Source organism: Amblyomma americanum, chromosome 2 (genome assembly GCF_052857255.1).
Source record: "Amblyomma americanum isolate KBUSLIRL-KWMA chromosome 2, ASM5285725v1, whole genome shotgun sequence".
NCBI classification, from domain to species: domain Eukaryota; kingdom Metazoa; phylum Arthropoda; class Arachnida; order Ixodida; family Ixodidae; genus Amblyomma; species Amblyomma americanum.
The window spans coordinates 132,284,052-132,305,477 of NC_135498.1; the positions used below are offsets into that span (position 1 = coordinate 132,284,052).

Below are 21,426 nucleotides of genomic sequence, written 5' to 3' on the forward strand. Positions count from 1 at the left end.
TAATATAAAGCCTTTCAAATTCGTTATGATTGGCTCGGTGACAATGAATAAAACTTGCACAGTTAATACGCCGGCATCTGTGCCAGTTCTAGGTCTGTGTGTCCTATAATGCACGTTGTGGTATTTATAATAAAATGATGCATGTCGCACTGCATTATGATAAATACATCAAGTCTTCTGGTTCTGATCGCATTTTTTAGTATCTCAAGCACTGTACCTAAAAATAAACCTTATGCTTTGGACGTAGATAATAACAGGGGAGAAAATTAGGCTTAAGTTAGTAAGATATTCACATCATTTTTCTTCAGAGCAGAAAAGATAGGAATTTTAAGTATGCTATGTATAGTTTGAGAGCCTATAAACTCTTTGGAGTGGCGGACGCAGAAACAATGGGCGAACGTTCCGTCACACACGTGGGTTCCATTTTTTTTGCCCTGGAACGCTTAGGCGTGACCGCTGGCTGTATGCGGTCCGTGCGCCGGCGCGTTTGTTGTCGTGGGCTCGGCGTGGCCGCCAAGGACGCTTTCAGGGCTTTCTTCCTCTCTTCTGGGCTCAGCACAACGGGCGACGACGGCTTAGTAGTTTTCTTGTTGAGGAACACTTCTGGGAGCCACTGAACCGCTACAGCGCTAAGAAGCATAAGAACCGCGAAGGCCGCTTCCATGGCGACAGAGTCGGTCACGCCTTCGAACGCGGTCAGAAAGGAACTGAGCAGGGCTCCCAGGCGCCCAACCGTGTAGGAGAGACAAATGCCGGTGCTGCGGATGGAAATGGGGAACACTTCAGCCGTGTAGCCGTAGCAGATGGCAAGGGCACCGGTGCACAGGCACAAGACAAGGCTGCGGAGAGAGGGAATCAGTGCTGAAAGGGCTAGGAAACTGGCGGCGAAGTAAGCGGCGGCGCCAACAGCGACGGAGGAAAGGACAGCGGTCAGCGTTTCGCGCTGGCCTTTCTTGGTAAGCAGCCAGCATATACCAAAGAAGATGAGTACCTGCATGCCGAAGTGGGCTGCTTTGCTGTGGCCACCTCTCTTCACCGCCATAATGGCAAGGTTGTAGTAGACGAAGGTGAGGTTGAACCATGCGATGGCGACTGAGAGTGCCCGGCGGTAAAAGACAGTGGCCTGCAGGGCTCCCTCTGTTGTAGTGCTGCTAGAAGAGGCGGAAACTGAAGTTGAATGCGCCTGGTCCTTCGGCCTGATCTGCTGCTTGAGTCGCTGGAATGCTTGTCTGGCCTTACTGACGTCAAGTCCATTTATTTTTGCCACACTGAGGACAACCTGTTGGGCCATGCGTAACTGCGACGTGGCTATCAGCCAGCTGGGCGACTCTTCGACCGAATTGCACCAGATCAACAGCAGCACCGTCGGTAGCAGTAAAAGTGCCTGCGCCAGCTCCCATGACGGGCGAAATAAGCTCACCAGCTCTAGTAGCATCAGAGGAACAGTGCCCCCGATTGATGTCGCTCCCAAGCTGTACAGGGCACGCCGCTCGTTTACGGTCACCTCAAAAATCATGGTGAACAACATAAGGGAAGTTGCACTGGCAGATCCGGCGACCACGAAGCGAGCCATGAGAAAAAGTGGGAATGACTGCGAACTGGCGGCGCACAGGCTGGCGCCGAGGAGTGTTCCTGCAGCCGCCATGAGGACCGGTTTTCGTCCAAACTGGTCCGAGATAGGGCCGGCGAGGGGAGCGAAGACCGCAGGGCCAAGCATGAATACGGAAGAGGAAACGCTGAGGAGCCATTGGCGGTCACACACTAAGTCCCAGTTGCTAATTATGCTGTCCTTGGCGTAGCCGATGTCATATTCCCAAGCTTGACAGCCCACCACATGGCGTTCTTCATCCGCGTCTTCCTGTTGTGAAGAAAATGGGCAAACAGATGTGGGAAGTTTTCCTTGTTCGTCTATAATGAGGGAATTTTTGCTCAACAGGTTAAACTGTTTTTTTCTCCCAGACATTCACTGAGATTGGGCGGATAACTTCATAAATACGAACGTACTAGGCTTAGCGGGTTTAGAATATATCAAGCTGATTAATACTATCTCTTTAAGGACTTCAACTTCTGCGGAAAAGAACATGCGCAGTCTTTTTTTTAAATAAGAAAGCATTACTACAACCATTACGAGAAAAGCCGGCGGTTTATTTTAGTGCCTGTACTTGCAGATTTTACAGAAAACCCAGCGATGGCACCAAAAGTAGCGTGACGTCATCAAGCTGCCATAGAACGCACACAGCAGGCCGAGCAGCGCCGTTTCAGAGATCTATATACATATCGTTTTTCTATCTTTAAATCCCCACTTGCTGCCCTCAATATGAAACCAGTTCTTTCAAGTGTATTCTTACCAAAATTGTGAGGAACCGTTTCGCGTACGGCATTCCGGGGTCTCACACGATTTCTCGTTGCATACAGATTACATGTGCTAGTCAAGTTAGAGGCCGGCATGCGACAGCAATTGAACCGATGGCCTACGCACCTTCAATTGTGCGTTCTCCCAGACTCTTCACATTTTGCCTTAAGGCGTGTTTAAGGTGTTCACCGAGACGCGAGACCGTCATAGAGCTTCCTACTATAGACCAGATGGAAAGCTAGCGGCTCTCCACTTCATTCACCATGAACGCCCGTGGCATGCCGTGAAGAAAGTGGTTTCGGATTGACATTTGAGGACTTGTTAACTGTGCTACTGACGAATATTTTGATTGTTCAGTTTGCTTTTCACCACTGTAGTTTTCCCTGCTGTTTTGTGCGCTTAGTGGTGCTATAATTATTCAGCTGCCACGCAGCTCATTTGAGATCGGAACCAGCCGAAGGCACGCAAAGTGAGCAGAGCACAGTGTATGGTGCCTGCTAAGCCGAAGCCCGTTTGCCTCATCGCTTGGAGCCATTTGCGCAGAAAGTTGGCTTTGTCCAGCAGAAGCCTGTATCTGCGCATTCAAAGGTGATAGAACGGAACAAATTTTGCTGTCAGTTGAGAACTCAGCAGAATGCAGCTGTGAACAGTCTGCCCTTTTCTCGTAGGAGATTTGGAGACGCATCTTTTAAAAGCGCGAATTCGAGAAGTGCGTCATATGTTAAACGTAGTGCATCATATGTAAACGTAGGAACGAAAAATGATAGGTGTAACGTTAAGAGACCGGAAGCGGACAGATTGGGTGAGTGATCAAAAGCGGGTTAATGACATCCTAGTCGAAATCAAGGGGAGGAAAGGAGCAGGTATTTTACTGCGAAGGCAAGATAACCCCTGGTTTTTGAGGTTAACGGAGCGGATTCCAAGAGAGGGCAAGCGTAGCAGGGGGCGGCAGGTTAAGTGGGCGGATGAGACTAAGAAGTTTGCAGGCATAGGGTGGGCGCATCTTGCAAAGAACGGAGTTAATTGTACTCTATGGGCGAGGCCTTTGCCCTGCAGTGGTTGTAGTCAGGCTGATGATAATGATGATGATGAGTCACCGAGGATTACGCTTGCTTCATTTAGAAGATTGGCAGTGACCGCGCGTTGCATGCAGGAACGACATCCACTTAATGAATAAATTCACGCAAATAACCTGCATATTGCACTCGTCGGCGTGAACACGGTCGTCACTTACCGGTAGGATAGGTTTTCGCTTCCTAGTTCACGTTTTTCTTGGCAAAATTTGTAAGCGCAGTGCCGGGACATGCCGAGGGCCGGCACTAGATGCGTGTAAACAAGTTTCTCATTGAAAAGCGGGGGCTCGGGTAAGTTTCTCATGGCACGAACCATAACCTGCGCACGGACATGGGGCGCGAACCCACAATAGCAGACTACAGCAATGAAACGTTGCTGTGTTTTACAATACAAAAACAGAAGCTTCCGGTGTGTACTATTTTAAGCGCTAAAGATTTTCTTGGAAGAATACTTGCACTGAAAAGTGTGTTGAAAATGCCACAATTATTTCCTACTGTTATTTATATTTGGCGGCATGAAGAGAAAGCCTTCTCTCGCCATGGCGAAATTTCGTGCTCGTTTACGCCCATCTGCTTTCCTGCTCACTTATTGCAATGTATATGGCATAAAGATATTTTATTACAGGACATATCGATTGTAAAACAACGCTTGCTTGCTAATATAATAGGCGAAAAGTTGTATTTTTGCAGTTGTAGTTATGCCTTAGAGCCAAACTATGTACGATAGACTGCCTTCCCGGCATTCCCACTGAGGATGATTCGCCCTTTAAGAAACGCACATAGATGGTGGCACCAGCTTTCTCTTTGGGCCCTATTTAGAAACACTTTGGAAACAATTACCCTGTTATTTTCTTTCTTCAAAAACTTATCTTTGTGTCATAATTAGTGACGTAATCATCTGTCGTACACCGGCCGTTGCGGGTGGTGTCCTACGATTTCTCATTGCCTATGGCATACGCATCTTAGGTTGAGGCTAGCTCGAGAAAGGTATTGGAATCGAGTGCCCGAGTTTTTCACTCGAACATTTGTTGATTCAGAATTGGTGGAATGGGCGTTTGGAGGCGCGTCTTCGTTTCTTTTCTCAGTGCGCAACCTGCGTCGAGGTCGAATGCTCATGATGACACTAAATATTTCGCCTTTACAGCACGTAAGCAGGTCGTGCCTCCAATGCGCAGCTCGCTACTGTCACCAGAGGAACCAGGCAAAATGTCAAGTAAGCACTGAACCTACTCGTGCTGGCAAGTCTGGCCAGCTTATAGGATGCTACAATGGCTAGAAAGAGCGGCACTGCTTAAATTCCTTGAGACGAATTCCTTATCATGCACCGCCGATGTCGGCCCCATCGTTGCGAAAAATTTTTTGTCCACAAAGGAGGTGGGGATACTGCTTGGCGAATACGAATGCAATATGGGGTGCCAATATCACAGACGGTGGCGTGAATAAAAAAAATGTCACATACACAGATGGTGTTTCGATGAAATGCACAAGCAGAATGCGCTTTGATATCCTTTAATAATTTTACTCCTTATATTTGCAGCCTCTACACTTGTCTTTACGTTGTCTGGCTTTATGGCTGACTAAGGATTTTTATATGTAAGGCAACAAATGCTTTGACGTTTGTTGCCTTGCCCAAATTTTGGCGTAATTGAAGCGCAGCTTTGGATCAGATGATAACGCGCGCCCGCTAACGTAATCTGGCACGCGCGCTCGCTTTGCGTGCCGCTTTCCCCCCCTTCTGGACTCGCCGTTTTCTTGGGGGCGTCGCTGGATCCGTGTTTTGTTTCCTGCCTCTTCCGGTTCAGAGTTTATCTGTCGTAGGGGTGCAGTTCTTGCGGTCGGCAGCAACACAGACGCACCCGCCGGAAGTATGGGCGAGCGGCGCTCGCTGCTTACGCAGTAAAATAAATAATTGCGATGAAGGTGTTTTCCTGTATGGAGGTGTTTTTAAGCCACGCCTTCGTGAAGCAATAGTAAAAGAGGACAGAAAAAGAAAAAAACAGAGGGGACACTTGAACTGCCCATTAACCTTTAGGGCATGAAGCGATAACGTTAACGGGTCCGTGCAGCACCCTGGAGTCCACTTTGCATATCAATTCGCAGTCGCGGTCATTATCTGCTTTGGAGTCATAAATAACGTGAAGTCATCACACTATCCCTAGCACTGTGGTGCAGCGGTTGAGCGATGCTCCACTTGCACAGTCGGAGTCTTCTTGAAACACAGCCACTGGTGGGGCATATGAAACCCAGGTTGCTCTCACGGAGCAAACTCTCTGAAGCGATTATTTTTACTTTACCTGCCACATGCCACAGTGGGCAGCTTGATAGCAATCCGGCGGGCAGTGATGACGTGACAAGTTCACAGGACAACGGTTGCAGGTGAAATACCTGCTTTGTCGCTCACAACGCTAACGCCTGAATTTTAGCAGAACTGCAGCCTTAATACTATCGCGTCAAAGAGAGCTAGAACAACGTGGCCTGCCTGCACCGCCAACTTCATAAATATGGAAGGAAACAGGATATCCTCTCGATAGTCAATCTTATGTTTCATATGCTACAACTATAAAAAAGAAAAACCTGAACCGTCAACACTGCCGAAACCTCTGTTCAGAAAATTCCTAGTAATGAAACATATTTTGTTTTCTCACCGAAATCGCCGGATCATATACGGTGCACCGGCTGAACTGCCCGTCTGCCTCGATGGGAATGGCCGCGTTCCTCCACATGTCCAAGGAGAGGTGCCGTAGCTCCTCAGGGCGGCGGCACCAATGATCCACGGGTCGGCCGATGATGATATAGGCGAACGCGTGCAGCATATAAACAATCATAGAAAGTGCGGCGGAGGAGACGACGAGGCGCTGAAAGTTGCCATGACCCAAGATGGCGTAAAGTCTGATTTGAATGGCCGCCGCAGAGTCTGTCGCCAGGGTCCCTTGAAGAGGGCTGAGCCTCAGTTCGTGGCTGCCCAATTCTGGTGAACGCTCTTCGCCTCGGACACTGGCCTTGTCACTGGAACCTTGGGCTCCAGGAGAAGCAGCGAGAGGAGTACTTGGCGCAGGAGAAGCATTTGATTTCTGAGGAGATTTAGGAGACGCGGCCATCCTTATGGGCAGTCTTCTTCTTCTTCCTTGATCATTTCTTTTCAGGCATGCGCACAGCTCCAGCAGTGAAACGAGTTATAACGTTTACTGATTAATTACAATATTATATATACCCTCCACATCCATGAAGCAAATAAATCACAATGGTTGCAGAAACTTAATTAATTTATTATTACCTCTCAGAATCGCAGTTAGCGTATATTGTTATGCTCTTTTTGTTTCTACTAACAACTATATATAATCTGTTTCGGGTGAAATAAAAGAAAGAATTTTGTGAAGTCTGCCCTTCAGGCAGAAAGAAGCAATTTAATGAAAAGATATGTGGAGAGGTCGCCGGCGATAACGAGACCCTGGCCACCTTTTTATTCCGGGGAAGAGGAAAATGTAAAGTAAAAGGAGAGTTAGGGTGCAATTTGAGGGCGATGATGTCATAATAAAATGAATTGCTTGGGGTGCTCTGCTTTGTAGAGAATACCACGCAGACACTGGGATTCAGTCATCTCGAGCAGACGACGTGCAGCACATGCAGCACATGTCACCGGCTGGTTATGGCCAATCCCCCGTGCGGGTAAGTGCCATGTTGTGAGGAAAATAACCACAACAACAATGTCTTGCACACGCACCAGTTCTCATTTCGCACACACACCGCGCACGAAACAGGATAAGGTGGCTAGCAGGAGATGAGTTCCTAATACAACGAATTGGTCGCTTTGGGTGTAAATTTCGCTAGGACAAAATAGAACCCTACGCACTGGGGCGCCGTCACTGCGCCGGAGGGCAGGCGTCAGTCCGTGCAAGCGATGGGAGGTTTTCACAACTTGCACGCGTACTCGGTGAAGTTTTTGGGGTGGGTAGCTCGTATGGTATTCCGGTGTGACTCTAGAATTGATGTCACCTACAATGAAGAAAATAATGGGGTATTGCAACAAACATCAAAATCGAGTCACATTGCATCGTTTTTGCCCATGATGTGTCTAACTTGAGCGCTGCAGCTTCGGCAAACTGCGCTGGCGAATTTCGCCATCTTGATGAATAAGCGCATTACTCATTTCTCGTACTCGCCTATTCTAGCGATAGCTACATTACGGTAGCATTTCGAGCCTTCGGCGCGGCGGCGCCGCCACCCCGTAACTGCACCGCCACGCTGTCATGTTTTTGGTCATGTGGTGCGGAGCAGCTGCCGCGCCGTGGCTGATCACGTGGTGCGGAGCTGCTGCTGCTGCCGGCGGCGCGGCGCACCTGTGAAACCGAACTGCCACAGCTGTGCGCATGCGCCGTGTCAAGTGGGACGAAGATGAAGGATTCCCAGGGAAACGGTGCGACGAAAGACTTACTTTGCAATTTAATTGAGCAAGTTCCACTCGGCCAGCTGTAGCTATCGCGTCACTCCAGTTTAACCAGAGCTAAACCACCGCGAATATTCTTTTTAATTATTGCCAGTAGCAAATATAACGGCATGATGGCGATTGTGTTGCTCGACAAAACACCAGAGATAATGGCTACGTAAGCTGAGCGGTCATCTCTCGCCTCAAAGACTTTGATGATGGTGCTTTTTATCTGTTTTTGTTTAGAGGTGTAAACTTTTCGCGGGAGAAATTCTTGCTCCTCGTTGCGCCAGTCTAAAAACATGAGTTCGCTAAGTTTACACTGTACGGATACGCAAAAGTAGACGCACCTCTGCGGCAGAACTGTGACTTTCAGTGAGACACTTCAACCGAAAGTACGCTGTTTATCAAGTCTGGATTTATGGCGCATTAAGTGACTGCTCCAGATCAGATATGTTAAGCGTAATAAGTCAGAATAAACAAGGATTGCTGGAGCTGCGTCGCACTTGTTGCAATATTTAGCTTAACTCAATTAGCAACTGCATGTACTCTTGGTGCGACTATTTTGTTTTGAAGTGTGTAGGTCGCGATTAAATTGCGAAATTAATTGGCACAGGAAACAAAACGAAATTAAAATATTCCTTTCAAGGTAGATCGACAGCTGTCTAGTCGATTACCACTCCTGAAGTGTTATTGATATACACTAAAGAAAAGCATTGTGAGCATGATTTGTATTTTACCTCTCCGATTTTGTCTGCAAATTTTCATTAAGATTCATCTCTTCACGCTTCTTTTAGTGCCATTATTACAGTCTGCGATATTTGATTGACATTTCATGTTGAAAATTATTTAGATATACAGTGCGTACTGTACTTCAGAGTGTTCCACAGAGCTGGAAAAATAAAGATTTATATTGGAGGCGAAACTACAGCTCCGCCTTCAGGATACGACGCGATAGCGTTAATGAGCCAGTGCCCCTATGTGAGGAACTTGGTCATTCTCGATTTTTCATTCATAGGTCCTTGGCAGTGCTCGCACCACTCCTTCCGCAATGGTGCAGCGGATACGGAATGCGCCTCTGCCCTGCGATGGAAGGCGCTTCCCCGGGTGGGTCTTCTGCGGAGATGGGCATCCTCACGAGGGCGTCCTCACCCTCTCCTTATGAGGATTTCTCTCGGTGAGGGGAAGATGAGGGAGGGTGGGCGGATGAAAATTCGTGAGGACGAGGGTAGGGGAGGAAAGACATGGTGAGGTGAGGGCGAGGAATGAAAGACATGAGGTGAGTGCGAGGGAGGGCAAGATGCAAAGTCTCTGGGCGAGGTCGATGGCTCGAACCGTACTCCGGTTAACGCTTTTTTCTGTGCAGGGCACTATGAATTCCCGTTTTATAGCGCCAGTTTTTAGGGCGACGGTTCCCGGGGAAGACGCAGTTTCCGCAGTCTGGAGGTACACGAGGCGAACACGAAAGGCGGGGAGCCGCACGCCTTTTCCGCCACCGCGATGTACTGCACCACTGACAATGCTATGCCGAAAAAAGCGGTCTTGTCACTAAAGAAGCCTATTTTTTAAAATTCTGTAAAATTTTAAGTGAAAGACCCTGTGTAGTGCGCCAACAAGGAGGCACTGGTTAGGCCGAGCGGGTGGCCGCCGGTCCAACGAAAACCGAGGTACTGCAGTCAGCAGTTTCATTATCAGTACTGAGACTGTCAGGTGACCAGAGTGTAGAGTAAATCATGTAGAAATTATGCCTAGTAAGGCTGTTGAACTCCCAAGTTCTAAGTGTTGTTTCTCGGAACAAAGTTACATTTCAGCTCAGTTAGGCTTCAAAGAACTCGCTGCAGCGCACAAATATTTCTACGATATTCCACTGTCAAATCAAAGCCTGTTGGCGGCGTTGGCGGGGAATTTTTTCATTCACACTGTGAGTAGGTCAGTACGGTCGCATCGCCTTTCTATTTTCGCTGGAATTGCTGTATAGGGATGCGGTGCCGCAGTGTTGTGGGCAAAGTCAAACACTGTAGTCTCACCATGGAAATAAAGCAGAAGCTTAACCAAATTGGTTTTAACCGTCGCTCACTCCGCTTTGCATTGAACGATGCGTTAAAAAAGGAAAAGTAGTGCTCTCCAAATGAAAGGAACTACTCTTGATTTATTTCTGTCCCTGGTGACACGTGTGACCACGTAATCGCGCGCCTGATTTTACGAACCAAATTTTCTGACCTCATGGTAGGGAAATGTTACTCACCGTTTCGGTAATGCGTAGACATGCGAAAAAAAACACGGGTGGTTTAGCTTGGTGTTAATCATGAATTACCGTGCGCTAGCACATTAGCCCTGGTTTTTCATGGCTTATCTTCACTGTCCAGGCTTTTGCTTGACTTCAACTGTCTTACTTTGGTTGAAATATCATGTGATGTAAGGTTGCGTGATATTGCATCATTTTAGACTTCTACTGCGGTAGAACTGGCCCTACTCTCCAATAACACGTCCCTGAGAGTCCTGATTCCGCTCTTGCCTCAAAGGTGCAGCGTTTAAGCTACGCGCCACTGCCCTGCATCGATGGCTGGTGCTGCCATCGGTGGGGATTGTAGCGTCCATGTGGTTCCTGAAGAATCTCTCGACACTGACCGTTAATTCAACCGCCACTGCGGGCAGTTTGCTCGCAATCCGGTGGGCAGCTTGTGATGACATCACAACGTCACGTGACCAAGGTAGACCACGTGCTAGAAGCAGGTTTCGGACCCAGAGACAATCGCTTTTCGGCGGAGTGGAAGCGCTAGGGCACTAAAGTGGCCACCATAGGAATCGTTCACTCCAGACTCAGGGAGTTAGTGATTATCATTATTCAGCCAGAATGCTGCATTTTATTAACCGGTTTCATTTTCAAGTGGCCTGAATAATGTTTTATTATACGCGACAGCATAAGAGCCTCACTGCAGTGGAAAGCCGGCATTGCACAGGGGGAAGACACTAAAGAAATGAAAAACTACATAGCTGGGGGCGCGACATCCCAATCCGCGGCGGCGGCGCTAAAAGTTCAGTTCCGCTGGCCGCAGCTCCATAAATATACGGCATCGCATAGCTTTTTTTAACCATGGTATTTATTACATTGAAAATATATTCTGCAGCATTTGTCCGTAAACATTCTAGACTGAGTCTATTAAAAATGCTTTTAACGTTGAAATCATGTGTGCAGCACGTCTCCCTTGCAGTCTATAAACAACTTCCAACGTTTCTTGAGGTCTTGGAAACAGTTGGAAAGCGCTTCTTTTGGCAAGGTTCTCAGCTCCTTTGTCGTGGCGTCTTGAATGGCCTCCACGCTCCCCATCCAGCGACCTTTTAGGGCTCTCCTCTCTTGAGGAAGCAGGAAAAAATCGCATGGGGAGAGGTCAGGCTTGTATGGCGGATGAGGAAGTACAGTAATGCTGTGCTTAGCGAGAAATTTTGCCACGCTGAGAGCAGTGTGCGGCCTTGCGTTATCGTGGAGAAGGCTCCATTGTCCAGATGCCCATGAGGCAGGGCGACGGCGTCGCAGTACATCACGCATGTGTTAAAGCACGCGGATGTAAATCTCCTGACTCACCTTCTGCCCTTGTAGGACGATCTCATGGTATATGACACCTCTGGCATCGAAAAAAAATAATCAGCATCGTCTTTGTTTTTTTTTCTGTCTACGCACCTTTCTCGACGCCGGAGAGCTTGTGGACCGCCATTCGGCGCCGTGCCTCTTTCTTTGAGGATCGTATTGAAAACACCATGTTTCGTCATCAGCAATGATGCTGTCGACGAAAGCATCATCCTTCTCTGCCTCGGTGAGCAAATCAGCGCTCACTGATGCCCGCGTGTCCTTCTGGTCTTGTGTGAGGAGTGCGGCACAAGTCTGGCATTCGGCTTTCGTTTCCCCAAGTTCTCAGGCAAAATTTGGTGGCATGTTGTCTTACTAACGTCGAGTGCATCTGATAGCATGTGGACTGTAATGGCGTTGTCTTTCTGTGCGATTTCCGTGATCCGAGCCGCGTTGTTTTCATTCCGTGAGGTTGAAGGGCACCCCTGTCTTGTGCCGCGGCTTCCACCGACCTCTCCCCGAAACTAACCTCTTGTGCCACTGGAAAACTCGCGCCTGCGATAAACTCTCTTTGCCGTAAGCGTCACGAAGGAGCTGATACGTCTGTGTGGCTGTCTTGCCTAGCTTCACACAGAATGTTATGTTTACACGCTGTTCGAGGTGGAAGTCCACCTCTCCACATTCACTCACAGTAGAATGCGCAGAAGACTAGTGACAGCGTATTTTGTACATGTCGTGCCATCTAGCGGCTACCACAGCAGTTAACATAAATAGCTCTGGTTAACCCGAAAAGATGGCGCTACACATATGCACCAACTAAAGCCTCCTATTATTAAGGGGCTTTAGCACCAACGAAAATCCCTTGATAATGAAAGTAGCGACACTCTCCTCCACACCCGCGTTTTTCACCTCGATTATCCTCGCCCGCCAGATTGTTCGCGCTGCGCACGGCACGCTTCGCAGGCCATCGCGCGCTCATCGGCCCGATGTGTTCGCTGGCGCACATGTGCGCTTTTTTCACGCTCTCTTATTAAACACAACCAATAGAAAGTGATGCGACAAGCGTAACTCTACCGCGAGCCACATTTATCAGCTTCCCGTTCGAGCAATGAAAGCTCTAAACGTGAGCGCTTGAGGCATGAACGGCACTCCGTGCTCCTCAATACGGCAGAGTTTGTATTAGCCTGAGATTTGCGTTGTTTTTTATTCAATATCTCAGCTCACTGACGCTCCGCTAAATGTAGATTTGACCTAGCACTCCATTTTCGCGGTAATAGTGTTTACGACGCTTTTCTTTTGCAATCGAACGAGGTAAAGATTGCGCAATTTAGGAAACGAAGTCCTTTCAGGAGTGAGCGAGTGGCTGCGAAAGTGCTGGAAATTTTGTTAAATGCGCGTTATGCATTTTTAGCTGGTCTGAGACCGAAAATTTTAAACTTGGCTCATCGGAGTGAATGCACACGCCGCGGCTTTGTTGCCTTCATTATAAATTTCACGGCTGCTTGAATGTGAAGAATTTTATTGCAGAAGTGAGCCTGGCCAAGGGTTCAGCTTAAAATTTTGGGGTGATTGGTGGTGCCAATAAAAGAGTTTATTAAATGGCGGAAAGATAAGATAACCTTTTGACGACTCATCTACACAAATCCCTCGAATGCATTCAAGGAATGCTTCAAATGCCCATGCTTAATCAATATTCAGCACTGTAAAGCGCGATCAGAAATGATGTATTCATTCCGTGACTAAGTGAGTCTGACGGAAACGATTTGTTCTCTTATAAACTACTGAGCTAAAGAATCTGGTGTTTTTTTGAAAATATCATTGAATGCAGTCATCATGACAATTTCGCCTGCGACAAGTTAAAGATCGCTTTAAAGCACCTTTTCTGTGACTTGCTCATCAGGTGGCATGAGACCTCAGAATCACGGTAGAGTTGCGCGCAGTCGGGATGCTAGAACGAGCGCCTTAATCTCTCTAATGATTCACACCCCCATAATCCCCCAGACAGACGATGGTATAACGCCGTTAACCTACCGCGCTACAGCTCTGGGGCACACGAGAGAGAGACTGCCGTACACGCCACAAAAATCGACATGGTTTCTGTTTTGAACAAGGTCAAGAGCACACGTATGTACTAAGAAAAAAAAATGAACGTCGCCGGTGCAAATGGTTTTCTCGGAAACCAATGCTGATAGTCAAAATTTAAAGTGGCTATAATAGGCGTAATACTCATGCCAACAGTCGCGTATAGAACACACAGAGCAATGCCATCAAAAGGAAAGATTTGGATGTGAAACGACGCACAATGATTAGCGAGTTAAGGAAGATTATCAGCTTCCTGATGATGTCGCAAGAAGTTTTAAGTATGCACAGTAATTTAGGTACCATGGAATGCACAGTACTTCACCAAGGATGGTGTGCTTTTTCAGAACAAATTCCTTAAGGACGACATTGTGGATTCACTTTTCTCTTCGGCTGATGTCATATTTTTCTTGAGCAATCGCAAACAGCACGACGCCATTTGCACTCCGGCTTGTGCACTGAAATCCACCGCAGTCAGACATAACGAGGCACTAAATGTAGAGTTCCAATTGTCATCGCGTAAGTCAACGGAGCTGGACCCGCAACAGAGGCAGACGGCCTGCACATGGCGCCCACGAAAGAAGGGAACACAACAAAACGATTATTTCCCGCACGTTGCCTGGGCGACGGCCGGGCAGGACAATCCCCGTTCAGAAAAGCGCCGAGTAGAGTCGGATGAGGAGGATGTGCGAGAGTTCGCGGCGCGGCGGCAAAGTTCACAAAAATGCGCTACTTTAATATCAAGGGGCCTTACCACACACTTTTGCTTTGGGGAATTATTTCTAGAGAAGAAAATATTGAGTCTTAAAACTTTACGGACAAAAGTTGCATTTACATTAACTAAATTATTCACTAAGCTTTTAGGAAACACCACAAAACATATCGCAAAATGCGAGAGCAGCAGAGCGCTAGACGTGAGGTAAGGCTGTGCACATGACCAAGAGGGCAAGCCACTCCGATTTGAAGTCGGTCGCTTATACACTTCCCCCAGATGAATGATCGGTTGGAAGAAATCTTAACATCGTGTCTGTATGAACGGCCAAGCTCACGAGCTGTACTTGCAATGTTGTCGTCTTTGTCACCTACCCGCGTTCACCGGTTTAAACTGCCAGTCTCTCAAACTGATTGAAAGCGTGTCCCTCATCATTTCTCCAACCGTGCGTGTGAAAGAGTCATCAGACGAGCATGTAGCAAACCGTAGGAAACAGCGGGAGATTAGAAGCAGTGCATTTCAGAAGACCCAGTGCTATCGCAACGTCATCGGGTAATGATAATTAAGCCACCTACAAACTTTCTTTGATATGAGTCGATTATGGGCTTAGCTCTTGTTTTAATTCTCGTGCTAAACGGTACTGAATTGTTTTCTAATATTTTTTCGCGTACATTAGTTTTTGTAGACAGACACAACAACAAGCTGACTCATTTTAGCTGGCCATGTACACAAAAATGAAATGTTATGAGTGCAGGGCACATGTATGAATGCAGTGCATGTCAGAAGTAAATGCAGAGTGATATTTTGCGGCTCAACTCGTAGCTGTCTTGGTTTTGTGCCACGCATTAGCTCAAATAACGCACACGCGTATACGGACATACACAACAACGTAAGCGACTAGCCTCTCGTCCAATAGTGCCTTGAGGGCTTGCGTTATATGTTTATTACTCAGTGATGTCTCCAGAAATAGAAGACTACAAAAATAACTCGAGTTTTAAAAGGACTGTTAGTGAGGGTGAGGGGGAGAGAGGGCCGGATAACTTTTCAAAATGTGGGCTAAGGTGAGGGAGGGCCAGGGGTACAAAAGTGAGCGTGAGTGAGGAAAGGTCAGAATGAGGGCATTTGCCCACCTCTGTGCTTGTCCGATCCAGTTGCTCTCCCCGAGCAATCTCTCCTGATCAATCATTGATTTAAAAGCCAACTCTCACAATGGTCACTTTGCTCACAATACCGTGGGCAGGTTGCGATAATACTACAAGGTCACGCCACCTTGGTGGCCCACAGAGGTAGCTTCTCCGGCGGATGGCCATCTGGGTCACCCCACACCAACCTATTTTTCGATCACGACGCCGACACCTAATTTTCTGGGTTACGCGGCATTTCTTGATACCGTACTAAAACAACGAATGTTTCACACTGTTAGGGGAATGTGAAGCATTTAAGATCAAGATTAAATTCCGTAAGACATCAGCGTGAGTTCTGAGTGTGTAGCTAGAGTTACCTCAGTGCGCATACTCGAAATAACGTTCTGCTCCGAAGTGACTCGTGACAAACTCATGGAATCATTGCGCCAACTATCACGAGAAATAAGGAAGCAAATGTACAAGAAAATACAAAGAACAAAAGAAAGAAACGACCCTAACCGCGGCTATACTAAACGAATATTCACCCGAGGCGCAAAGCAGACTGTCTGGACAAACATGTGGCGAATACGGTTATCACCATGTAGTGCCTTAACCTAGAAAGCCATCTAATTTGTATCCCTATCCCTTAATCAAGATGACTGTTGGTCCCCTGCTGTTTCAGTTTATCTTGAAATAGTTCTGAGGAGGCACAGGTTAAATTGCCCTTATTCGAAATGTAGCGGATTCAAAGTCTCTTGAAGGGATTTTTCTTCAAAATCACAGCCTTTCACTGATATTGGCTATAAGATACGGGAGAATCTTTTTGTTTCTAAAAGTTATGCCTTAGTGTCACTTGCAGGAAGAGTAATATATGAAAAATTCGTAGCGTTTTTATTGCAACAGCTTTATGTATCCATCCGTCTTACCACTAGGCTTTACAAGCCACCAATTCCAGATAATCCAGACTTTAAGATTGCAAAAAGACTGCTTACAAGAATATTACCCTCGAAGTATGTCAAAGGTTATCTCAGACCAGATCATAACATCGTCTGGTAAAAGAACACCCTTGGGGATGTATGATTTTTTTAGTCAAAAAAGCAATTGTGGGAACCGCCGACTGCCGGCAGTGCCGCTGCAGCTGAATGCTGCCTTCTTTATTTTATCTCTTTCTGCTGTCAGCCCTGATCTAGGACTACTGACAAGAGGTGGACCACAATGCGGTACAGAAAATTAACAAAAGCAATAACACGAACACAAGAACCTATATAATCATAGTTCACCATAGAAACAAAGTATTGCGCAGCAATAGAACTGAGCGAAATCAAAAAGCACCGTGGAGTTTACATAAAAAGCACTAAATGATTCTGATGCCATGACGGAGTCGGGTAGCATGTTGCATTCCTGAACGGATTTCTAGAAAAAAAAACTGCTCTTGGCACTCTCTCTCGGACACCTTAACATGAATCATCAATTACAATTCAAACGGGACCAGGGCCAGGGATAGAGATTCAAAATACATTATTTACATTGATGATACTTGCTTACATTTTTTCATCTCTAGAGCCTGCCAGTCTTCAGAACGGAGCAATAACTGCTGTAAAAACTATTCACGAACAGCATATAGTAAACAGTGTAAAAACAAAGAGATGACGAAAGCCATAAACATTAGGCCGAAATTTAAGAAAACAATCAGTAGCATCATCAGACTTCTCAGTGTAAGCAGAAACATGGATAATAAGCAGTGTTAAAATACATGGAGTTTAGTTTACAGATATTTTGTTTTGGAATACACATAATAAATCGGTTTTAGGCATGTTGCTTTGGGTTGTTGGTACGACAGTACGACACAGAGGTACATTAATTTGCAGTATAAAGCTTCTTGTTTCAAACACACTCTTCTTCTCTTCATTATCATGTAAAACATACTCAGAGAAAAATTTCGAAAATTTAAAAATTGTTCTGATATCTAGTACAACCTCTCTTTAAAACTGTTCACATTGATCGCATCGAACAATTAAGAATGCCGTAGAAAACCAATGACAAACGCTTTTGACGATAGCAAAAACGCTAATATAAAAAATGTAACACTGCGCTTTAGTGATCTGAGGAAATATTTATTGTTAAAGGGCAATCTTGCATTATATAAAAAATTGCGTTCAGAAAGTTTGTCGTTCGAAAGTGCAAGTGTCCAGAATTGTTGCGTACCACATTGTTTTTTGGTGTTTTGCGTTTATTCCCTGAGCCAGCCCACTTGTTTCTTTTCTCTATCTAAAGCTCGCTTGTCTCAATTTAATTTCAAGCATTTTCATTAGCTTCAGAGTTTCGGCCCCATAGGTGAATACTACTAAGATACAACTCTTACGTAATTAACTCAAGCATGCTGGTGTACCGGCAGGCTGCCGTTGATGACCTAAATATATCTGTCAAAACATGCTATTCAGGTATTTTCCTAGCTATTTCACTGATGGCTCTAAGCTATCTTAGCTGCTACAAACAACTCACGTTCGAGCCTTATTTCATGCCGCCTGATTACCTAAGTGGTTGTCAGCAATTTCAGGCCCGCTAGCTTTCGTCCAGGAAGAGCAAACTCTAAAGCACTCTTCCTCCTTGAGCAACTGAACTTCCAATGACTAGCAGAACACGTTCGAGCCACCAAGGTTGATGTTCTGAGCCTATTTCTTTGCCTTGCTGGTGGCAAAAATATTGTCTTCCAGCTTGACACCTTCCCAGTTGAAATTTTTCTTTCCCTGTGAAGGGCTGTGTAGTCCATTAATTCCTTTTGGAAAATTTCCAATGCTTTTAAGTGTGCTTCTTCTGGACCATGGTTGCACACTGCCTCATGGTGCTTCAACTAAAGCAAATGCTTTCTCACACTCAGTGGAGGCTATATAACGGGGGTTGGCTACATTTTTTCATCCAATTTCTGAAAATCTTCATGGCCGTTAACAAAATGAATCGATTTCTTTCAAAGTCTTCACGTAAAATACAATAAAATGAACACAACCAGCTTTTGTACTATCATGCCACTGCCAGTGTGTGCGTAAAATGTGTTAGTTGAACAAACACACAATATTGGCAAGGCATCAAGCCCAAACATGCATAGATGTATGCGCAGAATGGTACAGTTGGAATCGGTAAGTGAATTTTATGAGTGGAGCAGTTCAGGTTTTGGGTTTGGTTTTCGCATTACGTAGGGGCACTTGCTTTGAGGCTGTGTTGTACAAGATAGGTGTGACGTTTGTGTGGATTGTGAATTTTTAAAATGCAATGAAAAGTTATGTTGGGGAGTTTCTGCATTGATTTGCCTGATAGAAAACTTTGTTGATACCATATTGCAGATGTCTTATTTTGTCAGTCTTTGAAGATTTACTGCTTGTGGTCTCTGTGTTCACTTTGGGATGTTGAGAAATGTTCACTATCAGGTGAGGGTACGAGCCGGTCAGTTTTTGTTCTATGCCTGCATTTGTTTTGTTGTATGTTCAGAGATGTATATGATAATTCTGATGTTGCATGCAGAAATAAACTGGGTCAAATGTTCTTAACGACAAGACAATTAGTGGAATCTTGTAAGTTTTTAGCAATGAAAATATGTTCATTGCTTGCAGTCATCAACTGCTGGCAACAGGTGTGAAAAATTGAAATCCTCAAGCTGTGCCACTTACTTGCCTATTAACTGCTTCTCATAGGGCACCTCGATAATTTATGCCTCGTTCGGTGCCCCAATCCCAAAGTCGCACCGAATTCTCTCGCAGCAGAACAGCTGCAACTGTACTTGACGATAATATCTGTTCTTCCCAGCCTTGCTCAGTTTGAGTTTGTTGTCTTTCTCAATCACTTCATATTTGCCACTCTTAAACAGGGCATCAAGGCTGCCATGCTTTAGTACAGTATGTGGTGTCGGGCACTTTATTTCCAGCACTGTGTCTGAGTCTGGAATAATGCCATCACGGCTGGCACCAAGTCATGAAGTGGCAGGCCGGACGATAAGGCCTCATTCCACAACGTCCGTGTTCTTTGCCTGCTTGTACCAGGCACGGGCTTTTGCTACTGACTCTCTTCCATACCTTCATGTAAAAATCACATTCATGTTCTAATGAATTAGTCTGCCTCATCCTAAAAGAACTTACTTGAACGGCGACTAGTATATTGCAATACACAAACCACGCATTCAGAATGTAACAAATTTCAACCTCCCATTTCATGCTTTCAGGCTTGTAACTTGCATGCGATTTGCAATGAACAAGCAGTCAAGTTGTGCTTTGCTGTTGAAAGCAATGAATAGAAATTTACATTACAAATTACAACCACACAGTGATACTTTCATTCTTTGCTGGCAAATCCGGACTGCAAATTGCTACTCTGCATAATGCAGTAATAGACAGTTCGTACTGCAAATACGCAAAAGGGCTGCTGTACAAAACCAAAGCTTTGTGTCGCAACCGATCTATTCTCAGCATCACATGCAAAATAGCATTCACCAATAGTTCTTGTACTTTAAAACTTGCCATAGCATTTTTGAATCCAAGGTGTAAACTTCAGAATGCCATGCAGAGCAACTAAGGCACAACACCAAAGACTGCAGTCAATGAGATATTTGGCTCCTTACCCTATGCTGGCATTGCCATAGATGCTTGGGTGTATGTGCTTCGCGACCTGCTTCTCAGGGCCAGCTTTGATGGGAATGGTACGGGCCTCATTGGCAGTTATCCTGAGGAAACGTTCTTTGTGCCCTGCTGCACTTCACTGCGGGTGCTTTGCCAGTGTTGCAGCTTGCTCAGGAGACAGCAGCACATTAGCCATGAAGAAATATTGGCATGGCTGGCACAGCCGCTTGCAGTCGTGCTGCCCATGCTCTCGCTGGAGAACTGTGGAGTACGAGAAGGGTCTGCTTATTTAACGACTTCCTGTGCATACTCGAAACTGGCTTATGGTGGCTAAAACTTGAAAATCACGCAGTCAGTATGCAATGTAGGGCCATGTGTAGGTGCAATTTAAAAGCAAAAGCCGTTGCAAAAAATGAAGTCTGCTGCAGGATGAGCAATAGCTCTATCTCGGTGCAAATAGAACTTTGGAACTGTGCAGATATGCTAAGAGTAACCTTGTGAGATCATCGCACAAAAAACGGTCACAACTTGATAAGAGCTCTTGTAGTTCATTCACTATCATATTCAACAGCGCATGGTGAACAGCTGAGATTGCATAAATGAGTATGAAAGAGGTCTTGTTGATGCTATACCACGTCCAAATGTCGAGATGCATGCTCTGCTAGAATTCTAATTACTGGTTAAGCATTGCAGCCAGTATACTGGGATGGTTCAACCGCAAGCTGGTGTCATTTGCATTTGCTGTTTTGAACATTGCTAGAGCAAATCCTTATGCATGACATCTTTATAGAAACTGACTACATTGAAACGAACAAAATGTACACTTATGCGACAACAAAACCTATAAGGCAATCTTACTTGCACCTAATGATAGCCTGTATGCCTGCTTGACTCACTTAGTTGAATCAGCCATGCGCAACATCAGGAAATAATTTTCTTACATGCACGGTCATCTTCATCACCACCTGTGGGTAGTTTCCTGTGTGGCTTCAGAACAGTGTGTAGCATGGTGTTCTGAAGCTTGGTGACGTCGAGAGGGCGTTTTTCAAAGTGAAGGAGCATCTCCTTTTCCGATAAAAACTGCTGCTTCTTCGTTCGTGTTTTCTTATGGCAATAAACTGCCTCCATTGTTGCTGAGGTGACATTTTTCGCTGTTGCCGCATTTCATGCACATGCTTTTCAGTTGATGACTGTCCGGTTAGCCACTTGGATGTAGCCTCGACAACCTTCATGAGCAGTGCACAAATATGGCTGCACCGCTCACTTAGCCCCGCTTTGCATGTGCAACTTGCTGAGAAAGGTTGTCTAAAATTTATTTGCTTTTGGTCCGTCCTGCTCACTGTTTGCGACGACCTGATGTTTGCCTTGATGCACTTCACATCATTTTTCTACGTAGAGCATCATTGTTCTGCGTAGAGCAGGTCTCGCCGATAAAGAATATTGATATGCTAAGTGGTAGAAGTTTTGTGTATACCTGAAAATGCATTAGGTCA

The 21,426-nt window shown here is 45.9% G+C and overlaps 1 protein-coding gene across 1 annotated transcript; it reads right to left on the bottom strand.

Moving 5' to 3' along the window:
- Positions 1-6,524, bottom strand: LOC144119094 (solute carrier family 22 member 7-like). The gene is made up of 2 exons (XM_077651810.1): positions 6,072-6,524; positions 1-1,858 (listed from the first exon to the last, which is right to left on the bottom strand). Exons 1-2 carry the CDS (start codon positions 6,522-6,524, stop codon positions 356-358), a joined length of 1,956 nt encoding a protein of 651 aa, XP_077507936.1. The 3' UTR covers positions 1-355.
- Positions 6,525-21,426: the final 14,902 nt, after the last annotated feature.

Coding starts and splice junctions, on each gene's coding strand:
- LOC144119094 (XM_077651810.1), bottom strand. CDS start 6,524: ATGGCCGCGTCTCCTAAATCTCCTCAGAAATCAAATGCTTCTCCTGCG. Junction 1,859..6,071: donor TATATGATCCGGCGATTTCG/GTGAGAAAACAA, acceptor TCTTCACAACAG/GAAGACGCGGATGAAGAACG.